Raw genomic sequence first — 19,050 nt, 5'->3', positions numbered from 1 at the left:
GGGAGAATTCAAATGGTATAATTCTTCAGAAAAACTCAGTCCAATAAAATGAATACCAGGAAACGGAATACTTAAGATGTAGGGTGGACCAAGAACAGGGGGAGAAAAATGAAGACAGGGAGGAGAGGGGATACATCATAACAGCCAGTGGCTCATGCTTGTAATCCTAGCTACTCAGGAGTCTGAGATCTGAGGATTGTGGTTCAAAGCCAGCCTGGGCAGGAAAATCTGTCAGACTCTTCTCTCCCATTAACTACCTAAAAACTGGAATTGGAGCAGTGGCTCAAAGTAGTAGAGCTGTAGCCTTGAGCAAACAAAAACAAAAATGAACAAATAGAAAGCTCAGGGACAGATAGCACTCAGGCCCTGAGCTTGAGCCCCACAACTGACAAAAGAAAAAAAGAAACAGAGGGGCCTAAGGGACTGATGATGAAAAGGAGACATCATGACGCTGACATTGAATGGAAACTCCTCTTTGTACAAATACTTAAAGATTACTATTAAAAAAATAGAGGTGGTAGGACCTTTAAGAGGCAGAACCTAGAAACAGCACTTGGGCCTTTAGGGGAGGGTCCTTCTAGGCCATAGTTTGAATCTCACCCCTTCCTCTTCCTGTCTTTTATTCCTGGACTTGCACTTACTTGGCTCCCACCACAGTATCCTGACTTGTTAGGCCAGAAATAATGTACTCATCAGCTGGAATCTGAAAGTTTACATAAACCTTCCTTTTGTTTAAAGTTAATTGTCTCAGATGTTTTGTTACAGTCACAGAAAGCTAACACAAATGGAGTAGCATGTGGTGGTCTGATATACTTGCATGTGCTGTCAAAGGTTTGAATCAGGCATAACATATCCATTGCCTCTGATATCTGCCACTTCTTTACAGTGAAGCATTCACTTCCTTTCTAATAGCCTTAGAACTGTACAGAACATTATTATCTACAGCCATTCTGTGCAATGACACACCAGAACCAACCTACCTTCCTTCCTTCTCCTATCTTTCTCTCCCTCCCTCTTTCCCCTTCCCTCCTTTTCTCTTTCCTTCTTCTTTCTTTCTTTCTTCTGTTTTTTTTTTTTGGGGGGGTGGTGCATGTGAACATGCCTCTGTGTGTGTGTGTGTGTGTGTGTGTGTGTGTGTGTGTGTGTGTGTGCACGCATATGTGCACACTGGAACTTGAACTCAAGAGCCTGAGATTCTTTTGCTCACTGTTAGCACTCTGCCACTTGAACCACAGCTCCATTTCCAGCTTTTCTTTGGAGCTTCCCAGCTTTTATCTGGTTAATTGGCGATAAGAGTCTCAGGGACTTTTCTGCCTAGGCTGGCTTTGAACTTTGATCCTGAAATCTCAGCTTCCTGAGTCGCTAGGATTACAGGTGTGAGCCACCAGTACCAGACCACACACAGAAATTTCTCATTGCTATGTGACTGTAACATTAGTCAACCTTTCTTTCAACTCTACTCTCCTCAGCCTCTGGCAACCACAACTATTTATTTTAAATGAGAAGAGACTGTATCCAGCTTTAGGAAGGACTGGAATCTAGAAATGTGCCCCCTTCCTCATCACTTTTGGGAGACAAGCATTAAGAATTGCTTAGCCCCCAATCCCAGCAAGACACCCCTCATTTTCTTACTTGGGGTGTAGAGATGGGGCTAGCAGCCAGAGGAGAAGAGAAGGAACCACTCCTAGCTGCTCAGATCTAAAAATCTTAAGAAGACTTTGGGACACCAGACCTGCATCCAGGAAAACCAGACCATCCAGCCTGCACGCCTGGGCTCCCGGGCGTGGTCAGAAAGCCCTCGCCTCCCTCCCTGTCTCATTTTCCTGCTGAGAACCCCAGGACTATACAGCTGTGGACCCACAGCCCAGCTGTGCAGCCCGACAGGCAGCAATTATCTCTGTGATGCTGAGTTATTTCCACTCACGCCTGGCTTGGCCCACTTGTCAAGCTGCTCCGTGGACTACAATGCACTTCAGCCCATCAGAGAAGCCCATTAAGAGAGAAGACTGGCAGTAGAGCCGGCCTACAGTGGCCTGGCACCAAGCCTGGCAAATGGTAGGCGTTAGACAAATAAATGGATTAACCACCTGGAGAATGTGGCTCGTGGAGGGGCAGGGGGTGGTAGGGGAGAGGGGGAGAGGGGGAGAATCCACAGGCTTGGGTTGGCTGTATGACCTTTCAGAGCCTGCCAGCCTGACTCAACAGCTCCTAAGTGGGAAACTGCCACCCTCATTCCTGCCCCCCTGGCTTCAAGCCCTCACAGGGAGACAGATTCCCTCCTAGAATATTCTGATGACTAGCAAGGCTGGGCTCCCTCCCTGCCTCAGCCACTGGGTCCCTCCAATCATTCCCCTCACCATTCCCAGAGAGAAAAAGACAGACACGACTGCCTGCCAGGGTAGGGGACAGGAAAATGCCCACTGATTGTACCCCAGAACTGTGAAGGATTCACAGGTTGTGCCCCCATCTTGTCCCTTCCTTTTAGGATAGATGCTGTCCAGGAGATGGCACTGGGTACCACTCCAGCATGCAAATTAGATGGAGCTCTCTGACCAATCAGAAGACAGTATCCTGGCCACAGAGATGCAGTAGGATCTGGGCAGCCCCACCCTTGTTCTGCTGGTGAGTCACGCGTGTTCTTTGGAAGGCCTGGTGGATTTCGGGGTTCTGGCTATATTGACAGCCAAGTCTGTAAGGTTGAAGACCCCTTGGGGGGAAGGGGAGGTGGAGATAATTTCGGTCAGTTACAGTTCACTGACTTTCCAATGCTCACCAACAACTGGTAAGATACAACCTCATCTCTACAGTGTAAAGTAGATGGATGCCAGCGTGGCTCACGCCCATAATCCCAGCTACCCAGGAGGCTGACATCTAAGGGTTGCAGTTCAAAGTCAGACTGGACAGAAAAGTGCATCAGACTTTCATCTATCTATCTGTCTGTCTGTCTGTCTGTCTGTCTGTCTGTCTGTCTGTCAAACCGGGCCTCTTAAGTTTTTTTAAGAAGTAATATTTCATATTTTAACCTCCAAACATTCCGAATGATAAGTACATGTGAATTGAAAAAGCTTGGGTGTTGCTGGGCCCCCATTTTGATATCCACACCCCAATATCTCCTGCAAGGGGCCGAGATGGTGTTTTCAAAGCCTGGCTGCTCAACTATGTGTGTGTGTGTGTGCATGTATGTGTGTGCATGCATACATGTGCGCATACATGTGTGTGTGTGTGTGTGTGTGTGTGTGTGTGTGTGTACGCACTGAGGCTTGAAATTAGGGCTTGAGCACTTCCCCTTAGCTTTAAAAAATATTTTCTAAAATCAAGGCTGGTGCTTTACAGCGGAGCCACACCTCCACTTTCAGCTTTTTGGTGGTTAATTGGAGATAAGAGTCTTACAGATTTTGCTATCACATACTTAACACTACAGCTCTGGACCGAGGGGGAGTGGGGGAGGGGAGGCTATGGGGAAAGGAGGGAGGGAGGGTATGAATCCTGTCTGTTCTGGATCTTATAAACTGTCAGGAACACCATCTATGCCAAACAAATAAATAACCGGAGTTGTGAAATGGAGTTGAAAATTTATACAACAGGCTCATCGATCAAAATTTGGACACCAGAGAGCACAGTCAATTATCAGGTATTAACTTGCTCTTGCTGGCCATTTTAACGCATTTAGCAAAGATTTGCTTCCTTTATGGGCATGTGCAGGCACACACACAGACACAGACACAGACACAGACACACACACACACACACACACACACACACACACACAGAGTCGTAAATGCTTTAAACATCTCTCTGCCTGCCTCTCCTCAGACTTTAAAGATGTCTGAGCACAAGCTGACTTGTTTCTTTCTGAACAATGAAGACAATGTGTAAACTTTGGTAAACAGCATTCTAACTACTACTAAGCTCAGGTTTGGAGAAGCGAGTCACATTGATGCAGGGGATTGTAAAATAACACTTGTCTTATTTTCAAGGTGGAAGCACTGGTACACAGAAATATAAGCTGATATTTTTATCAATCCAGAAAGAAAGGAATGCAGGGGGTGGGGGAGGGAGGGAAAAAGGAAAGGAGAAAGGAAGTAAGAAAAGGGAGGCTGTGAGCATTGGATATCAATGCCTCATGCCTATAACCTTAGCTACTCAGGAGACTGAGATCTGAGGATTCCCGATCTAAGTCAATCTGGGCAGGAAAGTCTGTGAGATTCTTAGCTCCACTGAACCACCAAAAAGCCAGAAGTGGAGGTGTGGCTCAAGTGGTAGAGCACCAGATTTGAGAAAAGAAAAAGAAAGAAAGCAAAGAAACTGTACCTAGGTCTTGAGTTCAGTCCCCAGGACCTGTATAATAACAACAAAAAGACTAGGAAACTATTTTTCTAGCAATGGCTCTGCAGCCCCTTTGGATGAAAGTACAGGGGCAAAAATGAATGATCTTAATGGTAACCGTTTGGGACACAGGAGGAATGGCAGTGGTCTCATTCTTCAGAAGCCTCTTGGGGGACAATTACTCTGGGGATCTCTGAGGATGCACTTGAGACTTAGAGAAACTGTCTGCTCTTCTTTGTCCATTTTGAATGTCTGTCTGGCACAGGAGATCCTGGCCTGGTGTTCTCAATAGCCTGCAATTATCCTGAAAACCCTGGCCAGGCAAGCTAGAGGATCCCACCCCGTAGGGTGGCTAACTTCTGAGAAAATGGGAGTGTAAGTTAGACCCACGATTGAGGTGACCGCCAAGGAGAAGCTCAAAGAAAAACACCAATCAGGAGTCCTCAGAGGTCCAGGCTCTATAAGGACCACCTGGAGGGGTGGACTCCTGAGAAAGGGCTCAGGTTCCAGGCAAGGATGAGCCACGCTAAGTTTCGGGGTTCATCTAGCATTGATGGACTCCCTCTACTTAATTACCAAAATGCTGAAAGTGACATTGGGGCTCAAAATGCCTTGAGCAGAAAAAAATCTCAGCGAGAGTGACTTGCCCCAAGTTCAAGGCCTGGTCGCAAGGAGAAAAAAAACATCCAACAGAATCTCAATACATCTATGCGACACTCGAGTGACTCTCTGGGTGGAAACATCCAGAGGAACATTCTAGAAATTGTAGAAACAATATCCACATGGCAGACACAACAATCCCTGGCTGAGACCCCCATCTCTCCCCAGACTGGACTGTGGATTTCCATGAATGATTTTTGTTTTCTTTTAAGCACGAGGCTCACAACCTCCCTCAATGGCTGGCTGCAGACTCCTCAGACTTGCTGGGAAAAGGGTTGGGAAATAGTTTTAGCCAGGCTTCTGGGTTCATCTTTCTTCTAGAAATATCCAGGAGGAAAGGGTGATGGGGCAGGGGAGGGGGGGGAGGAGGAGGGAGGCGAGCAGTACAGCTGTCAGTGTGCTTGATGTTAAATAAAACCTAAAACCTACCAAGACTCAGCTGAGAATTTTAGCAGAATCTAAATGTGCTAGGAGGGGAGGGAGGGGGGTATGGCTTCCATCTCTAAGGTTCACAGCTAAGCTGGCTTAGCATCACACATGCCAAGGTTAAAAATAAAAAGCAGCCATCCCTGAATGGCACAGGAAGGAAGGTTTGAGGTAGGACTTTTTTTGGTGGTGAAGAGAGAAAAGGAAAAGGGAGAAACTGGCTCCAGACTAGAGGTGATCACTACCTACAAGCCAGATGCTCAGACTCGGGCTATTTTGCACTGTAAAGGAATTTCACAGTGGCACAAAATTTCCATTTTCCCCCCCTCTCTCCCATCGAGGAATCTTTGTGGCGTGCAGTGGAGCGTGACTGAAGCCTCTGTTCTCAGGCTGGGCACCTCTGCTTTCGCCCCTTGTCCTGTCCTTTTACACCACGATGCGGGCACCAGAAATCACAGCGAGACAACAGCACTGATCTGGAGCTGCACCTGCCACGGTGTGGCACTCTGTTTCCCTAAACCACATTCCACGATGTCTGGGACCATCCACAGGCTCTGCACTGCTGGGCTCCGCTGCAGGAGGGAGCATGCCCACCTCTCACCCCCACAGCCACTGCCTGCCTGGCAAGATGACAGGTGGGGCCCTGTGGCCTTCGGCTACCATGCCAACTACCACAGCACCCCTTCCCAGTTCCGGGATAATGCAGAATGATCACCGCCCCCTTTGGGGGTGAGGGTGAGAATGCCCTGACTTGTGTATCACATTGTTCCAGTCTCACGCTCTCCCTGATCCAGCCCTGTGCTTTTCACCTCACACGGGCTGGAGAGAGAGAGGTAGACACTGGAATGTGGGGGTGCCACCTTGCAGAGAGTCTGTGTACTGACTCCACCTGCCCTGTTCAGAACTTGTCCCTGGAGGCGCTGAGGAGGTGTAAGAGGGTGTCAGATTGCTTCTATAGGATCTAGGGTTCTCCCCATCCCTCCAAGACCACCCATCCAGGGTTTGGTTAGAGTCAGAGGGGGAGGCGACCCCAGGAAAAGCATCAAAGACCTCAGGTTGATTTCCTCATTCCCTTCTCCTGCTACCTGACTTAATTGAGGGGGGAGGGGGGAGTCTCCCAAGCCCAGCCTCACCCCAAAGGGCTCTTATCTGGAATCCCTTCTCGGGGTCCTTGGGGTGTAAGAGGTGAACAGAGGTCAACCCAGAGGCAGGGCAGACTGATCAGAAGAAACATTTATTGACCCCAGGGCCTGCGCTCCAGCCTGCACTCGGGGAAATCTCCCTTCCAGAGACTTCCAGGCACAAGCAGGATCACCTCTGCACATCTTGGGAAGTTCCCGTGACATCTTTCTTCTAGAAGGCTCCCCGATTCTGGCACGTGTCTTCCTGAACCCACCCAGCGAGGCCCCAAGTGGAAACGTGGTTTCCAGGCGCGAGCCCATGGGGGGGGGTGGGGAACGGGACGAGGGGTACCCCCCAAGGAAGGGGAACCCCCGCCCCCTAATTCTTACCTGTACCAGTCCAGCCCACGGCCGTAGTTCCTGTCAAAAAAGTGGGGCTCGGTACCCAAGGCCCGCACGTCGGGGTGCACGCGGATAAACTCCAGCACCGCTCGAGTGCCCCCCTTCTTCACGCCCACGATGAGGGCTTGGGGGAGCCGCTTGGTGCCCAGCTTCGGGGAGCCCGAGTGGTTGGAGGCCGGGAGGCGCGGGGCGGGCGCGGCGGGCGCGCTGGGCGGCGGCGGAGGCCCGGGGGGATCGCAAGGGCGGGACTTGGGAAGAAGTTTCTGGGCGCTGGCACGGGAACCCCGGAGGCACCGAGGCGCGCCCAGGAGGCGACTGCGGCCCAGGTCGTCGCAGCAGCACAGGAAGCTGTAGCACAGGTACGTGCAGGACAGGGACAGCGTGAAGGCGAACAGCAGCCTGCGCGCCCTTCGCGGCTGAGGTGGCCCCGCGCGCCCCAGAACCCTATAGGCCATGGTGGCTCCATGGGCCCGCGCCGGGGGACATGGTTCGCCGGGAGGGGTGGGGGGGACCCCGAGGCCGAGCTGCGGCGCCGCCGCGATCGCCTACGGGGCTGGCAAGGCGCACGGAGCGGGCGGAGGGGCGCCGTCTTCTGGGGGCGCGCACCTTGCCCGGGGGTCGCCGGGGCCGGCGTGGCTCCTGGGGGACCCCGCGGTCGCACCTCTGGGGGGGGGTCCTCGGCGATGGGGGTTCCGGGAGGCGCTGCTCGGCTCCTAGCCGCGCCAGGTACGGAGCGCGCCCAGCGCCGGGCGCCCCATTCCTGGAGCTCCCCGAGGCGGGGGACCCGACTGGACGCGGGCGCCGGCGCCGGCCGCGCTCGCTGGGCTCCCGGGCTCCGCGGGAAATGCCGGGCGGAGCGCGCGGCCTCCGCTATTTAAGGAGTCGCCTGACGTCAGCCGCGCGGGTCCCCCGAGCCCGCGCCGCGCCCCGGGACCTGGCCCGCCCCTGCGCCCCCACTTCTCTGCGCTCCACCCCAACCCCCCCGGCAAGGGATGCGCAGCCGGGACCCCAGCCCGCACGCACACTCGTCCCCGGGGAAGGGGGTGCGGTCCTCACTGCGGGGGGCGCGCGGGGGGGTGCAGGGCACATCGGGCACTCCCTCCGCCACCGAGCTCCCGCACCCCAGACCCCTCGACCCCAGATCCTCACCCCAGACCCCAGGCCCCGGACCTGAGACTCCGACCCCAGACCTTGATCCCCGATTCAGACCCAAGACCCCAGACTTTGACCCCAGACTCCAGACCCAGACCCAGACCCACATCCCAGATCCCGGACCCCAGACTTCAGGCCTCAGACCCCGGCCCCAGACCCCGGACCCCAGACCCCAGACCTCAGACCCCGGCCCCAGACCCCAGACAGCAGACCCCAGACCTCAGACCCCGGACCCCAGACCCCAGACCTCAGACCTCAGACCCCGGCCCCAGACCCCAGACCCTGCACCCCAGACCTCAGACCGTAGACCCCAGACCCCAGAGCCCAGAGCCCAGACCCCGGACCCCAGACCCCAGACCCTGGACCCCAGACCCCAGACCCCAGATCCCAGACCCCGGACTCCAGACCCCAGACTCCGGACCCCAGACCCCAGACTCCGGACCCCAGACCCCGGACCCTAGACCTCAGACCCCGGACCCCAGACCCCGGACCCCAGACCCCGGACCCTAGACCTCAGACCCCGGACCCCAGACCCCAGACCCCAGACCCCAGACTCCAGACCCCGGACCCTGGACCCCGGATCCCAGACCCCGGATCCCGGATCCCAGACCTCAGACCTCAGACCCCGGATCCCAGACCCCAGACCCCAGACTCCAGACCCCAGACTCCAGACCCCAGACCCCGGACCCCGGATCCCAGACCCCATACCCGACTCCAGACCCCAGACCCCGGACCCCGGATCCCAGACCCCGACGCCGGACCCCGGATCCCAGACCTCGGACCCCAGACCTCAGACCCCGGACCCCGGACCCCAGACCCTGGACCCCAGACCCTCACCGAACTCCAGACCCCAGATCCTAGACCCCAATCCCTAGACCTCGATCACAGACCCCACATCCAGAGCCTGGACCCCGATCCCCAGACCCCCAGACCTCGATCCGGGTCCCAGATCCCAACTCCCAGATCCGGTGCACGGTGCCACCACCCTGGCCCACCTGCGCCCTGAGCGTTCGAATCCCTACCCCAAGGGGAGTGTGTGAGGGAAACTCCCCAAAACCTGACATAGAAACACCGGCAGGGACCCCCAAGCCCGCCCCAGCCGCCTCCACGCACACTCCCGCAGCCTGCAGTGGAACTTGGTGCGGGACGAGGGTGGTGCATGGAGGCCACGGAGCTCCGGGGTGACTCCTGGCGGGGCGCCCGTCCTGAGCGCCCTGACTCATCCCTCGGGGACGGGGCGCACGTCGCGCACCCAGCGCCCCGCCCGCCCCATGCGCCCAGTGCGCCCCGCGCCGGGTCCTCGCCTCGCGCGCGCCCTCGCGCGGCCCGGAGAGCCGTACCCGGCGCCCAGGCTCTGCTGCGGGTCAGGGCGCGGTGAAAACCAAGGACAGGGAGCGATCGCCCCGGAGCCCCGCGAGACTGCCCACCCGATGCTGCCATCGCAAGCATCAGTGGCAGAACCCTGCCTAGGCCAGGCGTAGTGGTTCTCCCTCCCAGACCAGCTACGCGAGAGGCTGCGATCCAGGGGGACCGCAGTTCGAGGCTAGCCTGGGCAAAAAAGTTAGAAAATAAGTGTGTGTGTGTGTGTGGGGGGGGGGTGACAAAGTAGGGGAGGGCTGTCCATGCGTGGGAGCCCGGCTATGTGGGAGGGATAATTGGAAGGATCAAAGCAAAAGTGACCCCATCTGGGAAAAAAAGGGGTGGGGGGGTGGGAGGCTGGGACATGAATCAAATATTGGAGTCCCTAGGCCTGAGTTTAAGCCCCAGGGAAGGAAGGAAGGAAGGAAGGAAGGAAGGAAGGAAGGAAGGAAGGAAGGAAGGAAGGAAGGAAGGAAGGAAGGAAGAAAGAAAGAAGGGAGGGAGGGAGGGAGGGAGGGAGGGAGGGAAGAGGAAAAGAGAGAGATCAAAGGAAGAGAGATGGGGAAGGTGGGGAGAAGCTAAAGCACACCCTGATCTCTTGCATAGCCCAGACCCCAGAGGTGTGTAAACCAGCCTTGATTATTGGATAACCAAACTAGTTGTCCCTTACCATGCCCAGATAATCCCAAAGTAGAGACCCCTCTAAAATATCTAGAACACCCTCCGCCATCACCCTCCCCAGCTCCTCGAAGAAAGCCTGTTAAGCCATCCACATTATAGTTGTTGTTGTTCTGGGTGTCAGTTCCCGGGCTTGAACTCAGGGCCTGGACACTGACCCTGAGCTCATTTACTCAAGGCTAGCGCACTACCACTGGGCCACAGCTCCTTTTCCAGATAGGGGTGTGTGTGTGTGTGTGTGTGTGTGTGTGTGTGTGTGTGTGTGTGTGTGTGTGTAATGGAGAAAAGAGCCTCACTTGGTTTCCTGCCTGGGTTGGATTTGAACCCTGATTCTCAGATCTCAGCCTCCTGGGTAGTTGGGATGAGAGGCGTGAGGCACAGGCACTCTACAAGGTCCAAGGTCTTCATTACCTCCCCCGCTTTGCTCAGGACTCAGATTGCATCTGAGGCTTCTCTCTCGGATGGAAACTAATTGGTCTAGGACTAACTACAGTTTGGCATCTGGCTGCATGAGCTTGGCAGGTAGTCTTGGGGTTACTCAGCAGGGCTTCACTCCATCACTCCCTGCCCTGAGCTGTTTCGGGTGGGGTCCTGTGTAAGATCCCATTGTCTTTTGTCTGGAGCTCCATCACACTGGCTTGCAACCCAGTAACATCTCTAAGTGTTCCGCACAGGGGCTGCTGATTGGGGCCGGCTCCCCCTCCCCTGCTGGGCTTGGACAGCAGAGTCTCTGGGACACCATGTGTCAAGTCTTTGCACATTTGACCTGATTAGATTTCATCTCATCAGTTCGTGGCTCCCGTTTTCTTCAAGTCTATTTGAATCTCAAACCTTGCCTGCTGTAGATTGATTGCACGCATGCGCGCGTGTACACACACACACACACACACACACACTTTTAAGTCCTAGGGCTTGACCTCAGGACCTGGTGCTATTTCTGAGCTTCTTTGTGCTCAACGCCAGCACTCTACCACTTGAGCCACAGCACCACTTCTGCTTTTTTCTGAGTAATTCATTGGACCCAAGAGTCTCCCAGCCTTTACTGTGCAGGGTGTCTTCAAACCTCGATCCTTAGCTCTCAGCCTCTTGAATAGCTAGGATTACAGGCATGAGCCATTGGCACCTCAGCTATATAGTTCTGTGATTATGTGATTTCATTACTCAAAGCATGAACCTGCCTTTCCTGGTATCGTGTCATCTCCACATTTGATTACAATTTAATTAATTCTTCACTCAAATCATTAATAAAAATGTCAAAACAAACATGTCGGAAGGAATTCTAATACATACTTTCATGATATTTTTTTTCACCCCATGAAGCCTGCTATTTCTGTGCTCCATTGTTAAAATTACAAGGTTAGAGAGAGAGTAATCCACTCTGACAAGTGCTTTTTTTCTCTCTCCATGGAGAAAATTTTTTTTAATATTAAAAAAAACCATGGTTACAATGATTTCTCATAAGGTGGTGCTCGGTTCAGTTTTAAATGATTTTTGACTATGAATTCATAAGCTCTGGAATTTCATCAGAGACAGAATGCATTTCTCCTTCAAGTTTCCCACAGGAGTAGCCACTGTGTCTTGGCTTGCACTCTGTAAAGAACCTTGTTGCCACCATTCCTGTGATTTTTACCTAGCTTCCCTGGGTAGTCCTTTGAGAATAGTAGGTAGAAAGACATTGGCACATAAAGACTGTCACATGAAAGTACAGACAAAGGTGATACAGTAGCCACACAAGGCTGGATGGACCCCCACAGGCTTCTCCTGTCCACTTACTCTGTGGGTGTCTCTTCCCTGTAAGTTACCCTGTACCCTGGGTACAGTGGCCCATGCCTGTAATCCTAGTTACTCAGGAGGCTGAGATCTGAGGACTGCAGTTTGAGCTCAGCTCAGGTAGATAGATCCAAGGGACTCTTAACTCCATGGAGCCAGTAAAAAGTGGTGTAGCTCAAGTGGTAGAACATCAGCCTTGAGTGAAAAAAAAAAACCATCTCAGGGACAGCCTAGGTCCTGAGTTCAGGCCCTAGATTTAGCATATAAAAGGAAGAGGAGAAGGAGAAAAGAAGAGGAGGAGGAGGAGGAGGAGGGAGGAGGAGGAGGGGAAGGAAAGAAGAAGAGGGAAGAAGAGGAGGAGGAGGATGAAGAGGAGGAGGAGAGGGAGGAGGAGGGGGAGGAGGAGGAGGAAAGAAGAAGAGGTAGAGGAGAAGGAGGAGGAGGAGGATGAAGAGGAGGAGGAGGATGAAGAGGAGGGAGGAAGAGGAGGAGAAGGAAGAGGAGGAGGAAGAGGAAGACGCTCCTCCTCCCTATGTTTCAGATGACTTCTTGGTCTCCAGGCTCCTTGTCTGCATTCTGGCGGTTAGTAAAGGACAGAATGGGAGCAGAACATGGTATTCCTTAAGACTCTTTGTTCCTTAAAGATCATCTGCATTCATTCCAGTCATCCTCAGCCAATCAGAATGTTGGCTCAAATTCCAAGATATCCCAGCACACATAGTCTTTTGCATTTTGTATTTACATAGTTTTAAACATTATCTGCAAGCTGGGCCACCACTGGCCCATTTCTGTAATCCTAGCTACTCAGAAGATGGCGTCCTGAGGATCCAGACCTTAGTTTGAAGCCAGCCCAAGCAAAATAAATAAAAGCCCATGAGACTCTTGTCTCCAGTAAAATTATTCTGAGAAAGGCAGAAGGGGCCCTGTGGCTCAAGTAGTAGAGCACTAGACTTGAGCACGAAGACACTCAGGGACAGTACCCAGCCCCTGAGTTCAAGACCCAGGACTGATATCTTCAAATCACTGTGCATATCAGTTCAACATATCAGTTCCCCCACTCGGTCTTGGTTCTGGCTGCTTGTGGGCTTGCCTGGAACTTGAAGGTTTTGTTGTTAAAGCAATTATGAAAAACACCTGGCAACTTCTACCCTCTTCTGGAAGGCAGCTTGTTCCCCTTTTTTCCCCCCGCATAGCTTGTGGGGTAGGGGCTGCGGTGAGGGGGGGTGGTCAGCCTCATTCAAAGAAAGACATGGAACCAGGCGATCCATTTTCTAATCACGTGTCTCGATAACCCGAACTGAAGTCTCTCCAGAGAGAACCAATCACAGAACACTTATGGAAACTCTTCTTTTCTTCTTAAATAAGAACTTGACCCCAATAACCTTAACCCTTTTGCTGTCATCTATGGCGCCAAAAGGGAAGACTGTGAGAATAAAGCCAATCAAGAGGAAAATCCAGTCTGAGCATCCAATTCCCAAAGACACCCAGGAATGTGGCTTGTAGGAAACAGAATGTTTTTATTCTAATTAAACAGGGACTTTTTTCTGTTACTCGACATGGACAGTATCCTCATTAAAACCAAACAAAGAAACCATCACCTCACCACCTTCACTGCCTCATTTAAATTAAAAGGTGATGTGGGGATTAGGGTAAGGTCTTATTTTTAAGGATATAACGGGAGGCAGAGGTCAGGAAGATTGAAGTTTGAAGCCCATCTGGGCAAAAAATTTAGAGATCTCCATCTCTACCAACAAGCTGAGCATGGTAGTATGTGTCTCTAATCCCAGCTACATGGAAGGCATAGATATGGAAAGAGGATTGTGGCCCAAAGTAGGCCCAGGCAAAAACATTGAGACCCTATCTGAACAATAAGGAAAGCAAAAACCAACCAAACAAACAAAAAAAAACCAAACCACACACACACACACACACACACACACACACACACACACACACACACAATCTGGAGGCATAGCTCAAGTGGTGAATACTTGTAAGTGTGAGGTCCTGACCTGAACACCCTAGCACCACCTTAAAAAATATATATGTGTGTGTGTGTGTGTGTGTGTGTGTGTGTGTGTGTGAACAAGCAAGGACTGGAACCTTTCAAAATTGGAGATAGAGGAGCCAGCTACCTTTTATTTTTTTCATCTTCTCCATTTACTCTAGTATTACATTCATACCATCATGGTGTATGTTATATATGAAAGAGGAAATGGTGTCATTGATAATCGATCAGGAAGAGCTACTGATTTATGAGCAATGAAAACTGATTGGCAAGTTAAGCAACAAGAAGAATTGGGGAAAGCATTCTGGGAAGGAAGATGGAGATAGCTCAGAGAAGAAGGTGGCTGGGCTCCCTAAACAATGGCAACTCTCACTTCCCTGCCTTGCTGGGAGAACCCCCCCCCCTTTTATGCCAGTGTTGTTTTTGCCTCGTCCCACCCACCCCATACCCTGCATGAAGTCCCTGAATTCGAAATTAGAAAGCAAGCTTTCTTTCCCTTACATCTTTGCACCTAATCAAGCTTTATTATTCAGTTTTATTTCAGCACGGAGGTTCACATCTTTGCCTAAGCAGGAGTTTTGTACAATGGGAAATAAAAATGTTCCCTGTGAGGGTGTTTCCTGAGGAGCAAATGGGCAGAAAAGGGGAGCCTCGTCGCTCTTCCATTCTTCGAGGGCAGGACAGGGGAGCTGAGCCGATGTGGAAGAATAGTCTCCATTTAGACAGAAGGTGGAGGTGAGACAAAGTGGCTCCCGCCTGTCATCCTCACTACTCAGGAAGCTGAGATCTGAAGATCGAAGTTCAAAGCCAACCCAAGCAAAAAGTCCATGAGACTCTTACTCTTCAGCTAACTAGCAAAATGCTGGAAGTGGAGCTGTGACTTAAGCGGTAGAGTACGAGTCTTAAGCAAAAGAGTTCAAGGACATCACCCAGGCCCTGAGCTCAAGAAAGAAAGAAGAAAAGAGGAAGAGAGGGAGGGAGGGAAAGAATGAAAGAAATTTGTACTCATGCTTCTGTGAATAGAATCAGAGGACTAAAGCTCCTGGGTTTCTAGATAGTGACTGTGGTGAGTCACTAGGAGATTAATCTAAAAGAAAGTGTCCATCAGAAATTTGGCCTCTGATGTGGGCTGTTTCTGTCTTTGGACATCCCTCTTCCTCCTCCTCCTCCTCTTTCCTTTGGGTGGAACTGAGATTTGAACTCAGGGCCTCAGGCTTGCTAAGTGGGCACTTTATGATTTGGTCCTCAGCTCCATTTAGCTTGAATTCTTTTCCATATAGGGTCTCACTATATGTTTATTGAACTGAGGCATCGCTAATGTCTTTTAATATTATTATTTTTTCTATAACCAAATGAAGAACTCAACTGTTGAGATGCCCTTCAATTCATCTATTTCCCCAAATTTAGACCCCTCAGTATAGGAGGAGATTCATGGTAGAATATACAACTGTATAGGAAATACAGGGAGAGCAATTTGTTGGTTGGTGCTACCTTTTGAAACTTCCTTTGGAACATTCTTTTTTTTCCCCCTTTAGTTATCTGGGCAATATATCCTCAATGTAGAAACAAATGAAAATATCGAGAAACAAGAAAAAGAAAACCTGTGTCATAGCCCCCCCCAAAATTTGTTACTATTTTATATACTGATCATTTCATTAATCTGATTACTCTTTTATGTCTAATTACACAATATACTCATTCCTTTGCTGATGGATCAGTCCACACCTTCCATTTTGTCATTTTTTTTGTCCCTTTCACAACACGGTGAATCAATTTTATGTCGTTAAATGCAGACTTATGTAATAGGTCTTCCTTTTAACAAGAAGAAATAACTTGCCCCTGGACATGCTAGGTGTAGAGATGGTGTCTCTATCAACCAACCTGAAGCTTCTATTGACAACAAACTAAAATCAATCTGTTCAGAAATCGTTTAAGACTCGTCCTGCTCTGGATCCAATGTGTATGGCGGATTCTTCCCATTCCTCTAGGGAAGTAACAAACTACACGGTCCAGGCAGGCATGCAGTAAGGACTGTCCAGACACAGAGGCTGAGAATACCGCAGTTAGCCCATCATGGTGTTTCTTCTTCCCATCATGCCCTGGGGTCCTCGGATGTTTCTTCTTCCCAGAATGCCCCTGAGCTCCTAATCAAACACTTCTTACCAGAATGCTCTGGGTTCCAATCAACCAATGAAAAGAGCCAGGGGCGGGGCTTACACAAGCCATCAAGCAATCAGCCCAAAGCCTAGGGGCGGAGCTGTGGGCGGGGCCCTGTGCTATAATAACTGTCCTGGAGAGGCTGCCATGGGGCCTTCTTCTTGGGCTTCTCTCTATGGAGAGTCTATACTCTATAAACTTGCTCTGTGTATGAGCTTTAAACACTTCCCTGCCTTTTAATTCTTTAATTACTGGAGAAAGAAACCCATACTTCTAGATGGCATCAGTCCAAGTCTCCTCAAGGGTTGCCTTACTGGTCACTCCCTTCCAGTCTCCCCTCCCACTTGATGCATGTGACTTCCAAGAACAAACATGGTGGGTGGTGGCTGGCTTGTTTGACCCGCTCTTCTACCTGATGGTTTCTCTCCTGAGTGGAACCAACCCTCTTCCCACACAATGCACCCCCATGCTGAACACAGCCAATGAGTAATGCCACTTAAATTCCAGGCTACCTTTGTCACTTCCAAGAGATCATGTTCCATTTTCTACTCAGTCCATCCTTCAGTCCCACCACTAGACACATTTTGTACATCAGAACTAGCTTCTCCACCACCATAAAAGAAAACTGTGCTCTTTTCTTTTTTTGGGGGGGGGGAGAGGAAGGTCACTTGTGAGGCTTGAACTTGGGCCTGGGCACAGTCCTTGGGCTTTGCTCAGAGTTCAAACTCAATTACTTTACTTCTGATTTACTGGTGGCTCATTAGAGATAAGACTCTCATGCCCAGGCTGGCTTTGAACGGTGACCTTCCAAACTCAGCTTCCCAAGTGGCTGGGTTTACAGGCATGAGCGACCAGCACCCGGCTGGAAGTTGCTCTTTTATTCTGATCTTCACTTCACTTTACCCCATCTGCTGATTTGATTGCCTTCTGGGAACCTTTCCTCACAGAACCCACCCTATTGCTCTATATCTGTTTATTTATTATTTTGGTCTGAGACCAGACCCTTTTGCTCTCTGACTGGCACTCTACCACCTGAGCCATGCCTCCACTCCTTTGTTCTGACTTTTTCTCCCATCTCTCCACTAAGACTTATCTAAAAGGTCACCCATGACGCTTATGTATGGGAGCAGCTGACACATACTGGACTGTCCAATGGATGTCTCTTTTCTCCTGACGTCAATTTCCTTGGCTTTGTACTTGAATGTCTACCAGATTTCTCCAACTAAACATGCTCCAAGCTTACCTCTTACAGTTCTCCCAAACTTGATTTTTATCATAGTCTTAGATATCTGAGTTAATGACAGTTCTTGGCTCCTAATTATTTAAGCCAAAACAAATCTGGATGTGTTAATTCTTTCCCATTTGGTTTGCAAGCAAATCCTGTTCACTCTCCAACTCTTAAAATATAGACGAAGCCAGGTGCTGAAACCCTGTAACCCATGCCTGTAATCCTAGCTATTCCGGAGGCTGAGCTCTGCGGATCAAAGCCAGCCAAGACAGGAAATCTGTGACTCTTATCTCCAATTAACCACCAAAAAGCCAGAAGTGGAGCTGTGGCTCAAGTCATGGAGTAATAGCCTTGAGCATAAAATCTCAGGGACAGCATGCAGGCCCTGAGTTCAAGCCCAGAGACTGGCACACATACACACACACATACACAAAAATCAAACTATATACAAGTTGAGAACCAGTGGCTCATGCCTGTAATCTTAGCTACTCAGGAGGTTGAGATCTGATCTCAGCCCAGGCAGGAAAGTAGTGGAGCACAAGATTTGAATTTAAAAAGCTAAGGCCCTAGTTTAAGGCACACACACACACACACACACACACACCACAGGAAATCTGAGTGACTCTCTACCCTCATTGCTATCATCCTGGCACCAAATCACCCTTTTATTTTTATCTAAGTCCCTGCACTAGTTCCAATCCATTATGCAACCCAGCTCTTTTCCCATCCTTGCAGATTCTCCTTTGGACAGCAAGTTGCTAGATGCACCCAAACTACATTTCCCAGAATCCACTGTGACGAATTAAGGTCACCCCCCAGGTCTTGGCAGGGGAGTGGAAATTAAGAAGGTTAGAAACTCCCGCTTCTCGACATATCTCACAACCACAGCAGGGGTGGTTGAATACAGGCGCCCACTTCCTGTTCATGGAGCACGAGGAGGTTGATGTGGGGATTTAGAACCCTGAGACCATTTGGGGTTCCCTGAGCCTGCAATGCCCTGACCTGCTGCTCCTGCCGGGTGGGTGTGGCCATGGCTCCTAAGCATCCTCCCCGGAAGTCACGTGATGCAGCAGTAGTTGAGCTATCCTGCCATTCTCCCTTCTGCTCCTGTTCACCTGGCGTGCGCATGCGCCTGACTGCGTGCGCATGCGCCTGACTGCCTGCGCATGTGCGTGACTGCCTGCGCATGTGCGTGACTGCCCGCGCATGCGCACGCCAGCTTCTCTCTCACCCTGGACCCCCTAGGCGCTTTCTCTGTGGCTGTGGCCTTGCTGTTTCAGCCATGCAGTTGTACGTTGGTGGGCTCTGATGTGGCATGTCCTGTTTCCCATTTCTCCCTGCAGAATCCGCACACACAGAAGCATTAGAGGATGTCTTCAGTCATGTATCCTTTATATTTACTTATACATCACAGTTTCTTTGGCTCTTTCACAATGAATGGTTAGCTAGGTGTGGGGATGAAGTTCAGCTGCATACAGCTGAGAAACCCCCACACAACGGAAGGTTTTGACAAGGTGCCAATTTATTTGCTTTGAGTAAACGAAGTTTACTGGAGCCTCTTCCATCTCTCTGCAGCCATGAATGTGAGTAAACATGGGGCTACGGTTCCCCAAATTTGCATGCCCACACCAGGTCACTACTTGGAAGCAGGAGAGATCAGGGCTCTGCCTCCCACTCCCTCTTAGGAAAATTTCTCAGAAGTCTACACTGCCTGCTCACCTTTCATTGGTTAGAATTTAGTCTCATGACCACTCACTCATGGC

General features: G+C 50.8%; 1 protein-coding gene across 2 annotated transcripts in view; it reads right to left on the bottom strand.

Moving 5' to 3' along the window:
• Window positions 1-18,379, bottom strand: part of Hs3st2 (heparan sulfate-glucosamine 3-sulfotransferase 2) — a 53,090-nt gene extending 34,711 nt beyond the window's left edge. The window contains exon 1 of one of the 2 annotated variants that reach the window (XM_090357699.1): window positions 18,290-18,379. Coding sequence is in view for 1 of the 2 variants with exons in the window: in XM_090357698.1 (XP_090213824.1) it covers window positions 6,924-7,390 (467 nt within the window). In the remaining variant the exon portion in view is untranslated. Of the gene's footprint in view, window positions 1-6,923; window positions 7,391-18,289 lie in introns of those variants that run through there. The other variant, XM_090357698.1, reaches the window with a different exon arrangement.
• Window positions 18,380-19,050: the final 671 nt, after the last annotated feature.

Source organism: Megascapheus bottae, chromosome 25 (assembly GCF_031878675.1).
Source record: "Megascapheus bottae isolate mThoBot1 chromosome 25, mThoBot2.hap1, whole genome shotgun sequence".
NCBI classification, from domain to species: domain Eukaryota; kingdom Metazoa; phylum Chordata; class Mammalia; order Rodentia; family Geomyidae; genus Megascapheus; species Megascapheus bottae.
The sequence above is the reverse complement of the archived record's forward strand: the minus strand, read 5'-3'. Positions and strand labels throughout refer to the sequence as shown.